Genomic DNA, 12,681 nt, shown 5'->3' with positions numbered 1-12,681 from the left:
TCAGGCCGAGGTAGAAGAACCACAGTTCCAAAGTATAGAACATTGCCAGAAATAATATTTGCGATGTGGCACTGTATTATCTCGATATTTTGACAGGACTTATGCATATGTGAGAACAGAGCTCTAAATATAGGGATGAGCCCCGGCCTTGAACAAGCTCCAAGGAGGAGAAAATAATAATGATGATGGCTAGGAAGCCTCTGGGCCGTGGAGACTGTGCACCATGAGACTGAGTCCCACGGCTGACCCGGGTGAAACTCACACAGGAAGGATCCTCCATCCACTGAGGCACGCAGGAAATCCAGGAAGAGCAGGAGCCAGGCTTTCCTGAGGGTATCCCCACACACAGCAGGGCACTTTACAAACACACGCCCCTCATGTCTTTCCAAAACCCACATCAATTGGCCCCCTGTAATGCTGCCAATGTGATCACCGCTTTCCCAGGAAGATGCAGGCGTGGAACCCACCTGTTCACTGATAAGAATGGGAAAGGGTCCGACCCTTCCAAAACACGTGTAAGCGGGGAGTTAGAAATGAACCGGAGCATTCTAGAGCATTCTAGTACAAATGCAGATATGTAAATGTGATCTATCAGATACAATTTTTTTTTTTGCTTTCTTTTTTTTTGGGGGAGAAGGGGTCACATCCGGCGATGCACAGGGGTTACTCCTGGCTCATGCACTCAAGAATTACTCCTGGTGGTGTTCAGGGGACCATATGGGATGCTGGGAATTGAATCCTCGGTTGACCACATGCAAGGCAAACGCCATACCTGCTGTGCTATCGTTGCAGCCCCAGGTACAATTTTTAAAGATCAACCATTCGCCAGGCTGGTTCCCCTTCATTCCATCAGCCTGAGCACCCTGCCTTTGTAAACACTGACCTCTCCAGTAACATCCTTCTGAACTTTTTCTCCCTTGCTTTCCCAGTCCTAGGGAACGGCATTGGCCCTGTGGCATATTATGAATGGGACTGAGCCCAATATCTACCCTGTGGTAGAGTCACCTTGGTGGAAGTGGGTCTCCCCAGTGGTTGAGGGCAGGGACCTTGTCTGGCTCATTCCCTGGTACAGCATGGATACCCGTGAGTGCAGATTGCGTTGGGAGTTGTGTGAAAAGAGGCAAAAGTCCAAGTCCTGCCTTCTGAAGTTTCCTATCATCTGGCAGGCAGAGAGAGAGAGAGAGAGAGAGTAGTAAAAGGTGGCGGCTGCTGTGGCTCGGAGCTTCTCCCTTGCTTTCCCAGTCCTATGCTTCTTCTGGGGTCTCCATGACATGAGACAATGTTCTCTGTGAGCTTTAATGGGAAGTGGGGCGGTCAGAACTATGGGGGTAACTTAGAGTAAAAATATTACATTATTTCTGTTCTGCTTTGGGGCAGGGATTGGGGTTCAGGATGGAAACACCCGAAATATGGTAGTGGGAAGGTGGAACAGTGGTGGGGTTGGTGTTTGAGTATTAAATGTCATGAAATATTGTGAACTAATTTATAAAATAAAAAAAAATGAAAAAAGAACTATTGTGGGGGAGAGGAAAGGGGAGCCAGTGATTGGTGTGTACCCTAAGTCAAGGAGGTCTGCAAGGAAAGGCAGAAGAGCATGTTGGCAAAGATTTCCTGAACTGCCCCTGCAGTGACAGCATGGTCCAACTTCTCCTGTGTGACGAGTGTCACTGGCCAGGACAACTGAGTGGAAACTCTGAGCTCAGAAATACTGTGGAAGAAAGAATGGCACGTCGGGGCCAAAGCAATGGCTCCCAGGGGTAGGCACCCAGAAACCCCACTTAGATTCCATCCAGAGCACCACGTGGACCCCTGGACACCACCAAGGGGCAACCCCTGAGCCAAGAGTTTTCTTCTGGCATGGCTGGGTGTACCCCCAAACTGAAAAGGAGGCTGTGCCAAGATTTCTGCCACTGTTCTTTTTTTTTTTCCCCTGGAGGCTCCTAGGAAGAAAATCCAGGACAATATGATTTCGAATATATTTCATGTCAATGTCCTAAATGGAACGGGGACAGGTGTAAGAGAAACGAGGCTAGATTCGGGGCGTCACAGAAAATGAGACTTTTAATGGAACAGGAAATGTGTGAGTGAGCCCTTGCTGTGGCGCAGAGCTGGCCGGGCCTTCGGGCATCCTGTTCCATTTTGAAATGACAATTTTGAATGAAATGACCTGCCGCAGCCTTCTTTCATTCACCACCTTTCAAGATGACAGAGGAAAGAGAGATTTTCAGGAGGTCAGAGTCTGGGCGCAGGCTGATGGCCCCGGGGGTGGACGTGGCCGCTGTGTCCAGTGCACAGCAGAGTAGAGCAGGAGTTTGGGGAACACCACTGGCTCAGACTGTAGAGGAGACCGAGTTGAGCAGCCAGGGTGCTCGGTCACAATGGTGCTGAGGCCCCTTGAATTTCTGCCCATAGGACTTAGGATTTAAGGTTAAGAAGAAAAATGGGACTGGAGTGATAGCACAGCAGGTAGGGCGTTTGCCTTGCACGCAGCCAACCTGGGTTCGATCCCCAGCATCCCATATGGTCCCCTGAGCACCAGCAGGAGTAATTCCTGAGTGTAGAGCCAGGAGGAACCCCTGTGCATTGCCGGATGTGACCCAAAAGCAAAAAAAAAAAAAATAGAAGAAAAATGTCATCACTCACTGATACCTGGTTAATGCTAATGTTGTGATATGGAGAGGGAAAAGCTGAGGAAACCCAGCTGGGGGTCTTCAGCCCCACCCCGTGCCCCCCTAATAGTAAGATGCTTTCAGATTATGGTCCTGCTGGTCGGGCAGGGACTCGGACTCCAGTAAGAGGATTTGTGGATTATCCGATGCCCCTCTCAGTAATGTCCACACTCCCGCCCCAGGGAAGCTGCTTTCTGAATTCCTGCAGAGCAGCAGCGGCATCTATGGGCTGAGAGAACGTGGAGGGCGTTCTTGGCCATGAAACAGGCCAGGTTCTAAAGACTAATGCCGATATTTCATGTCCACACCATACCAGAGGGGTGACATTCATGGCATCAGAAGCAGGAGGGCGCAAAGAGTCGAAATGCAGCCTTTGCAAGCGTCCCAAAATAGAGTGATATTCATTATGGAAACCGGAGGGGAGAGCTAGCGAGGATGGAGAGAGAGAGAGAGAGAGAGAGAGAGAGAGAGAGAGAGAGAGAGGAGAAAGAAGAGGAGAGAGAGGGAGAAAGAGGAGAGAGAGGGAGAGATAGAGGAGAGAAAGGAGACAGAGAGGAAGAGGGAGAGTGAGATAAAGAGGAGAGAGGAGAGAGACAGAAGACAGAGAGAGGAGGAGAGAGAGGAGAGAGAGGGAGAGGGGAGAGGAGAGAGAGAGAAGAGAGAGGAGAGAGGAGAGAGGGAGAGTGAAAGAGAGCTCAGAATCGGGCAATTTCCCTGGAGTTGTTTGGGAAGGTGCCTCAGACATAAGAGTTTGAGGTGTTGTCTACTTTGATCGCCTACAGCTCTTGGAAAAGCATGAGAAGACTCATTTTTAAAGGTGGGCGTCAGCCCCTGGCCCTCTCAGTGTGGGTTAGAGTGTCCACACTGGTGTCACCCCTAGGCTTCTCACCCCTTGAGGACAAGGAACTGAGCAGTTGGAAGTCAAAGCTCATCGTGTCACTAACTACGGTGGCCAGGCCATCCCAGCTCATTCAGCTACTGTGGGGGAATGGGACAAAGGGGAGGGGGAGACTCTGGAGAAGTGTCCTCTTGATCTTCTGCCCATGTTTTTTGTTGGTTTTGTCATTATTATTACTATTATCTAGTTCTTAAGAGTTCTTTCTTTCTTCTGATCTCAAGGGAACTAGGAACCATTAAAGCAGGTGGAGGGAGGGAGGGATAAAAACTCCAGTGCACTGCGGATGGGAACGTAGACAGGTTCAGTTTCTGTGGGAAACAGTGTGAAGATACCCCAAACACTAAACACAGACGCAGGAGGCAGCAACTCTAGCTGGGAGAGAGAGATGCGCCAAGCTGATCACAGCCCAGGCCAGGATGAGAAGAGCAGAGGAGCTGGAAGACACGCATTGACGACGCCCAGGGCATCCAGCAACCCAGGCCCTGGCCCGCAAGGTGGAGGGAACGAGAGGGCGTGCTGTGGAATGAAGTCCATCAGCAGGAGAAAGACCCCGATGGTGTCATGCCTAGGTGGGGAATAAATCAACTAGGGAGATGGACTTCCGGAACCCAACGGAAGTGACTCAGACCATGAGAATGGCTGCAAGAGGCAGGAAGAGGCCAGGGGGCTCCGTCATGGTGGCGCTAAGGCCCCTTGAATTTTTGCTTATGGGGTTTCGGATTGATGACAGTCCCTTGGGGGGTGAGGGTGAGGGCAGGTAGGAGAACTGAGGAGATGAGCATGGGTGAGCAAGTGCCTGCAGGTGTGAAGAAGCCGTACTTCCAAAACAGTACAGTGTTGTAAACCGGTGACCAATTAAAAAGTCAGCCACATTGGAGGCCAGCCGCACACCCTGGGGGAAAAGGCAGCTCAGATAGAGAAGGGAGGACCAAATAAAGGGTGTTGGGAGAATCCTCCCAGGATGGGAGATGTGTGCTGAGAGAAGACCTTAGACCGAACATGATTGCCACTCAATGCCTCTTTTGCAAACCACAACACCCAAAAGGAGAGAGAGAGAGAACAAAAGGGAATACCCTACCACAAAGGCAGGGTGGGATGGGGGGGATAGGGAGTGGGAGGAATACTGGGATCAGTGGTGGTGGAGAATGGGCACTGGTGGAGGGATGGATATTCAATCATTGTATAACTGAAACCCAAGCACAAAAATGTGTAAATCTACAACTGTACCTCATGGTGTTTCACTAATAAAAATCTAAAAAAAAAGTCAGCCACATTGCTAAATTCAATAAAAAGATGACATTCAGGGGCCAGAGAAATAGTACAGTGGGTAGGGCACTTGCCTCGCATACATGTGACTCGGGTTCTCTTGCTGGTGCCACACACAGTCCCCAGGCCCTCCAGGAGTGATCCCTGAGTACATCACCAGGAGTAAAGTCCAGAGCATAGCCTGGTGTGGTACCCAAACAAAACAAACAAAAACAGACATTTGGGGGCTAGAGCAATAGCACAGCAGGTAGAGCATTTGTCTTGCATGTGGCCGACCCGGGTTCAATTCCCAGCATCCCATATGGTCCCTCCAGGCACCACCAGGAGTAATTCCTGTGTGCAGAGCCAGGAGTAACCCCTGTGCATTGCCGAGTGTGACCCAAAAAGCAAAAAGAAAAAGAAAAAAAATTGACATTTTTTTCTGAACAGCCCCAAGTGAGTCGGTAGCTATTACTTAATAGGAAAACCACAAGCCTAAGAATCTTACCTCTCTAAAATGTGTCATTTCTTAAATCATGTCATAATTTTGGAACTTGCCATGTGACAGTGAACAGAAAAGCACAGTGGCTGAACATCCAAAATCAGGTCTTGGGGACACGTTCCCCAGGGGAGCACACAGCCCCTCATCAGAACTTCTCCTTCATCGGTTACAGCCATGCAATGAGCCATTCTCGTCCCTCAGTCCCGTCTGCAGGAGAGGTACAAAGTTGCAGGTAACTCATCACTATCTTGTGGGTTCTAAGGGACAGATGATCGCTTCCTTGGAGGTGCCAAGTCACACCCATGGGACATCAGACTAGGGAAGCATTACACCAAGGCCACCAGCTACAAACAGCTTCATAGAGTCATAAACAAGTATTGTATTGACTTTGTATGGAAGGATTGGGTCATACCCAGCAATGCTCAAGGTTTATTCCTGGATCTGCACTCAGGAATCACCCCTGACGGTGCTCAGGGGACCCTACGCAGTGCCAGGGTTGGAACCAGGGTCAGCTGTGTAGGGACCAGTCCTACCCACTGTACTCTCTGACCCAACCAGCCTTTTAAAACTAAGATTACAGGCCCATCTCCCGGTGGTTGGTGAAGGGATGTGAGCCGAAGGACGTGAGAGAATTCTTTCTGGGAAAGTCTAGCCCCTCACGTGCAGAGACCAGCTCCCAGACTCCATCTCCTTCCCTGTGAGAGGGACTCTGACCTTGTCACTACCCTTTAAGTCTCATCTTCCAGCTTCCTTTCCCTCCCTTGCCCTGCAAGCAAGCTTTCACGCAGGATGAGCCCCTGCTTTCCGAGCCAGACTGGCCTTCCTCTTACATCTCAAGCGGCTATTTAAGAGTCAGACACTGGGGGCTGGAGCGATAGCACAGCGGGGAGGGCATTTGCCTTGCATGGGGCCGACCTGGGTTTGATTCCCAGCATCCTATATGGTCCCCCAAGCACTGCCAGCGGTAATTCCTGAGTGCAGAGCCAGGAGGAACCCCTGAGCATCACCAGTGTGACCAAAAAAGCAAAAAAAAAAAAAAGAGTTAGACACAGAACTGGTAAGATAGCACAGTAGGTCAGCACCACATAAGGTCCTCCAAGCTCTGCCAGGAGTGACCCCAAGCTCAAAGCCAGGAGTAAACCCTGAGAACCACTAGGTCTGTGCTCTCTGCCCAATAGAAAAAAAATGTGGCATTTCACAGAAGAGGCCTCTTCAGCGGTGACGGTAGCCGAGTGTCTCAACCATTCCCTCTGGGGAACAAGAGAGTGGAAAAGAGACTCTGTGAGACGCTGCAGCAAACTTCAAGCTGTTTACTAGATACAGACAAGCCTCACGCACACGGGATGCCCGCAGTGTGCCGCGGGTGCAGATTGGTTTGTGCAAAGGAGCCCAGAAGCATCTCAGAAGAACAGGCTGCTCGATTGTAACAGGAAACCGATTTGCCTGAGGTCTGCGACTACAAGCGTCTCAGCAGTTTTCCAGGGATATGGTCCCATCCCTGAGCCCACCAGGAGTGATCCCTGAGCACAGAGCCGGGAATCAGCCTTGGACACCACCGGGGGTGGGCCCCAAACAAAACAATACAAAGTCATCACTAATATTGAGAGCCTGGCAAGCTACCGAGAGTATCTGGCTCGCACGGCAAAGCCTGGCAAGCTCCCCGTGACGTATTCGATATGCCAAACACAGTAACAAGTCTCACAATGGAGACGTTACTGGGCCCGCTCGAGCAAATCGATGAATAATGGGAGGACAATGCTACAGTGCTACAGTGCCTATGCAGAACCAGAGAGCACCACGTTGGTTCTCCCGGACAATGAGACCCCCTTCTCCCACGCAGCCCCTTGATCCAAATTCCAGAGAACGTGTCGTAAGCCTTGGGGCCTCCTTGGAGCCCTGCGTGATGGAGTCTCGGAGCTCCAGCTCCTCCCAGCACTCCTGCTGGCCTTGGCACCTCCCCAAATGCCAGGCGCTCTGCCCGCGGCCAGGCTTTCTGCCTTTCTTGGGCTTTCTGCAAAGCCTGTGCTTTGCCTACGGAACCATCGACCCCAAGCCCAGGATCCAGCCAAAGTCTGGATGGGAGCACGCTGGCATCTGTTCCTGCCCTCAGAGAGTTTGGTCTTGGGGGTCTCATTCCCATAAACCTTCTAGGGGTGGCAGTTCGTGGTCTCCCCCTCCCCCACAAATTACGAGACTTTAACTTCTGAATCTAAAGGGTGTTGGGAAACGGCAGGGCCTTGTGGGGGTGATGCACTGATGAGGGTGGAGCCTCAGGTCTACTCTAGCATCCTAATAAAGAGACAGGAGAGAAATTGCCTGTGTCACCCACCCATGGAGGAAGTGACCGGTTAGACGCTCAACAGGACCATCCCCCATGCTGGTCCCCGACTTCCAGTCTCCAAGGCACAGAAGACATATTTTTCTTTTAAGCCCCCCTCGTAGGAGAGGCTGGTGCTTGTCGGCACACCCCACAGCAAGTAGAACTTCAACGGAGAGGACCCCAGCCAGCAGAGCTCAGAGCTCACTCCTGATGGTACCCAGTGAGGGGCTGGACGGGGACCGGCCACAGGCCCTGCGCTATCTCAGGGGCTCCATGAGACGATTCTTTACTCTTGTGTTTTACAGAAACACCAGTCCAGGATTGAAACACACACATGACCGTCATCTCAAATCCATCTCATCCAGCCTTCCAGCCCTAAGAAGCGCATACTGGAAGATTCGTCTCAAGCCCCAGGCCTGAGAGCCCTCTGCTCTTCGTGTGTTAAAGTGGAACTGATGGAACCGAGAGCCCTGTGGTCGACCGGGTGGGGACAGAGACAAACTGGGAAGAGAGCGGAGAACCGATTCGGGACACATTGCATCACAAAAACACAAGTTTGTTTATTTTTTTTTTATATCGAGCACAAGATTCTGCTGAACTCTTAGCAAAATCAATTGATACTTTGATTCAGCTTTGCTTTCTGGAAAAAAAACAAACAACAATCCGTCTTGTGTCCTGTCATTCGGAGAATTTAAAGGCGGAAAACCAGCCAGGCTGCTTAATCCCATCCGCCTTAGTTCGTGAAACCCAGGATCTGGGCAACCAGAGTTAAAGCAATCCCCTGCAATCCTCAGCCCCACAAAGACACTTTCCTGCCTACCCGGGGCCTCTTTCCAGTCAGGGAAAGTTGGCCTGAAAGCACCAGCTTAATTGGCGGTCTTTCTACACCTCTCGGCGCCTGTCACGGCAGAGAGAGTGTGATCCAGCGAAAGCATATGGTTTTGCTGCATCTCCCTGCATCTCTGCTCAGGCACACTCCAAATGAAGTTAAAATTACATAAGAAATTGAATTGCCATTTCTCTTCTGTCACTCGGTCTTTGGGACCCGATGCAAAAAAAAAAAAACCCACGTTTTATTCAGCCACCCCTCGAGTCCTTCAAATCTGTGCTTAACTGATTTCAAGTAATCACCCATTCATTAGTACCTGCTCCGCTCCAAATGACATCACTCAAAGTTCATGTTCCCTCTAAGAATTTTTTCACTGTACTGCTTAGGTCAGCAGAGGTTTGCCCCGCTGGCTGGCTCTGTCAACCCCAGGTCACTGCCACGGGTGATTTAGAAACTATGTCTTTTCTATTCCCTCACCCAAGATTCCCGAGGGGTCCCTCCCCTTGCCTCTCTGCGCCAAGAGGTGCTACTCGTTGCTTCTCCCTGTCTCGAAAGGTCAACTGCGGACGGCGGCAGCTTCTGGTTCTGGGGGAAGGCCAGATTCGTGGGTTTACAGGTTTGACCTTGAGTGACCTCAGCGGTGCTCATGCCCGAGTCCATCTTCTCCCAGGGAGCACTGTCTGATGAGAGACAGGAAGACACAACCTGGCGTACTCCTGGGGGGCTGATTTGTCACTTCCAACCCCCACCATGAAACCGAAGGGCGTGGAAGGACTCTTCCCAGAGAGCCCTGAGTCGGAGTCCTTCGTACACCCACTGCTGCTCTGGGCTTCATGGCACACGAACCCCTGCCCGCTCTCAAACCAAGTCCCTTGGCAAAGAAACTTCTGACAGACACCTCCGTGAGACAAACCAGGACTGACCCCGAGACTGTGTGGCCACTTTAGGTGGGAGCCTCGGGGGATGGGGTGGGGGGGACAGACAAGGTCCGTGGTCGGGGTTCCCGAGGGTGGACGAGGGGACCTGCCTTTGGCTCGTGCAGTGGAAGGTTCCAGGCACATGTGACATCCCTGTCCTCCTGAAATGGAAACGAGACGCCCCCACCCGCCACCTCCACGCTCTCACATTTCGCCCTAAATTTGGCCGTTTCCTCGTCTTGCTCCGTGCGAGCTGCTCTTTCCCAACACAGTTCCCTCCCTGCTCCCCCCCCCCCAAAGAAAAACAAAACACAGTCAGGGACCCCTGCGTCAGGAAGTCGCCTTCTGAATGGCAGAGGCAAGTGGGGCGCCCCTCCCTCCTCTTGCAGCCCTGGAGACCCAAGGACAGAGGCCCTCCTGGGAGCTCAGAGCCTGGGAAACCCCCCCCCCCCAACACACACACTGGGCCCTGAAGCTGGAGGGAGGCTTGGCCCAGGCTCCAGCTGGCGCTCCACTCTCGCCTGAGTGCTCGGAGCCCCGGAGACTCGGGGAGCATCTCCCGGGCAGGAGCAGGGCGTGGGGTGCACAGAGAAACCTGCTTGGGCTCCCCACCCTGAAGGGAAAGGTGCTCCTGGGCGCTTCATTCAAGGCTTCCTGAGGGTTGAAGTTCCACTGGAAGGGCAGGTGTGGCCTGGGAAGAGCTGAGGAGCGTGGGGACTGCAAGGGGCCAAGGGGCTCCCACACTGGGCAGAGCGCGGGGCCGCCATTCTCTGGTGAGGGGTGAGAAGCTGCAGAGAAGGAGATAGGAGGGGGTCTGTACGGACATCGGAGCAAGACAGGCACGGTGGGGGTTTAGCCAGGGGAAACGGCTGAGTCTCCACATTTGCCCCGTTGCCAAGCGTCTGACGGAACCCTGGGCTGGGGGAGGAGAGGGGAGGGGAGCACACAGGATGCCCGGTGATGCCCTCAACAGAAACAGGCTGAGGGGGGGACCCAGGGTAAAGTGGGCGTGCCCAGCTGGGCCCCCAGGGCTCAGCGCAGATGAAGCTGAGATGCCAGCCAGGGCGGGGCCGGGGCCGCAGAGGGGAGACCATCTTCTCCCCCAGAACCCTGGGCTAGTTCATTTGCTTGAGGAAAGGTCCCCGGCTCCCACCCACTCAGAGCAGTGCTGGTCTCCAGCCCCTCCAGCCGTGGGTACGAAGCCAGCCCACATGGCTGGCCAGCCAGCCACGGCAGCCTTGCCTCCCAGAAGCTTCTGAGAGCTCTGCAGAGACCACAGGAAGTCACCCTCCCATGCACAGTGGCATTAGAAGCCCCTGCCCCAACCTTCAGAGCCCATCTGGGTTCTGGGGGTCTTCACATCCTCCTTCTGCTCCTTCTCACTGTCCACAGGGGACTTCCACAGCACAGGGCCACCAAGAGGCAGCGGGCAGCCAGACCTTCAAGTCCTACCCTGCCCTTCCCCACACAGTGACTTGGAAGCACCTGCCATGAATCCTCCCTCCCGCTGCCTCGGTGGTCTCATCTGTCCCTTGGGAATAATCAGATGCTGACGTCCCAACTGGCTGAGAGGTGCAAGGACGGGTACACATCGGACCGCGGGAAAAACGCTGAGAGCTAGCGGCACCGTGCGTGGAGTTAGCCCTGGGAGGTGCCCTCCTACCCATGGTCACCCCGTGCTCACCCCGCCTGCCACCAGCCTGTGACCGCCTGACAGAGCCCATTCCACAGATCCCCTGCCTCCCCACCCGTTTCCTGCAGAGTCTGGGACAGAAGCCACAGGCAGAGAGACCCAGGCAGCAGTGGGGCGGTATTCACCCTGAAGTCTTCAGGCTTCCCAAAATGAATAAATAAAAGGACCCCTCCCCATCTGTGCAAAAAAAATCATAATAAATGAAGATTGAGGAGATAAAAGCTCTCTGCCAAGCATCTGGATTGTCGAGGCAAATTCCCGGGCACTGGCGAGCCACCCCAAGCCCCACCTTGTCTCAGAGAGAGAGAGAGAGCCTCCTCGTAAAACGGAGCTGTCGGGGCTGTGTGCAAGGCGCGCTCGTCTGCAGAAACACACTCGGAGCAACCTGAGCTTGCAAAGGCTGCCGGCAGCCCCAGCCTCACCCCACACTCCCACTCACGCTTGAGGGGGCTTGGCTGGCCCCTCAGCTGTGCAGCCCTGCCCCCTCCCCCAGGGGGTTGGTGCAGGGGGGCTTCCACTCTGCACACGCCAGGCAGGGGAACACCCTCCCCGACCCCCCCACACCACACTGCCCTTCCAGACTGACTCTCCACAGACACCTGCCTGCAGAGGCCCCCAAAGGGACCTCCCCAGATAAGCAATGCAAACCCAGTCCCCACCAACCAGCACCTCCCAAACCAGGCTTTCCTTTCCGATGGCTGCAACCGGAGCACTTTCCAAAGTCACAATGACATCAAAAGCCCCAGCTCTGGTGAAGGGTGTTTTTTTGTTTTGTTTTGTTTTGTTTTAAGTTGCAAGCTGAGCCCAGGTCTGCACCTGCTGGACCAACCCCCGGGGAAGCAGCAGAGCGATTCTCCCAGCAAAGAGCAACGGGGCTCCAGGACTCCCGGCTTGCCTTGGAGACCCTTCATGGGGAGGTGTGCGGAGACTGAACGTGTGGCCAGCACCTCGAAGGGGAAGCCCACTCACCTCGCTCATGTTGGCTTCTCACACGGCTGCTCCGGGATCGGCACTTGCTGGCTGGCTGCTGGCTGGCCCGGCACGCACAGCTCCACGGCTCAGGCTCTCTCCTCCCTTCCTGCCTTTGCTCTTAAAAGGGGCTGCGGGTGGCATCACGCCTCGCGGAAGCCAATGAGAGCCCTTCACCTGTGTGCGGGCTGCCTGCCGGAGCTGAGAGCGGCGAGGCCACCTAGTGGAGCCCAGGCGCGGGGCAGGCCGGGTGCCCTCCGCCCTCCAGCAGCCAGGGAAGAAAATGCTGGATTCTCTGGGGGAGCAAGGGGGAGGGCTGGGGTGGGGGCCAGGCCTCTGCTGCTAAACCAAACACTACGTGGATGTGCGTTAACATTCCATCGTGGGTACCAGAGCCTTATGCATCACCGTAAAGCCATGTTTCTTCCATAAGAAAGTAGCAATTAAGGTGCGTTTTTTTTTTAATTAGGACTCATTAATATCAATAATGTAGCACCGTAGCACTGTCTTCCCGTTGTTCATCGATTTGCTCGAGCGGGCACCAGTAACGTCTCACAACAAATTGTGAGACTTGTTGTTACTGTTTTGGGCATATCGAATATATCACAGGTAGCTTGCCAGGCTTTGCCGTGCAAGCAA

At 53.6% G+C, this 12,681-nt stretch overlaps 1 protein-coding gene across 1 annotated transcript in view; it reads right to left on the bottom strand.

The window, feature by feature from the left end:
• The window catches only part of PCP4 (Purkinje cell protein 4), a 56,619-nt gene extending 44,526 nt beyond the window's left edge, over window positions 1-12,093 (bottom strand). The window contains exon 1 of the mRNA XM_056119608.1: window positions 12,043-12,093. Within this exon, the coding sequence (XP_055975583.1) occupies window positions 12,043-12,051 (9 nt within the window). The 5' untranslated portion in view covers window positions 12,052-12,093. The remainder of the gene's footprint in view (window positions 1-12,042) is intronic.
• Window positions 12,094-12,681: the final 588 nt, after the last annotated feature.

Source organism: Sorex fumeus, unplaced genomic scaffold (genome assembly GCF_029834395.1).
Source record: "Sorex fumeus unplaced genomic scaffold, SorFum_2.1 ptg000041l, whole genome shotgun sequence".
Lineage (NCBI taxonomy): Eukaryota > Metazoa > Chordata > Mammalia > Eulipotyphla > Soricidae > Sorex > Sorex fumeus.
This window is presented reverse-complemented; position numbering and strand designations above follow the sequence as displayed.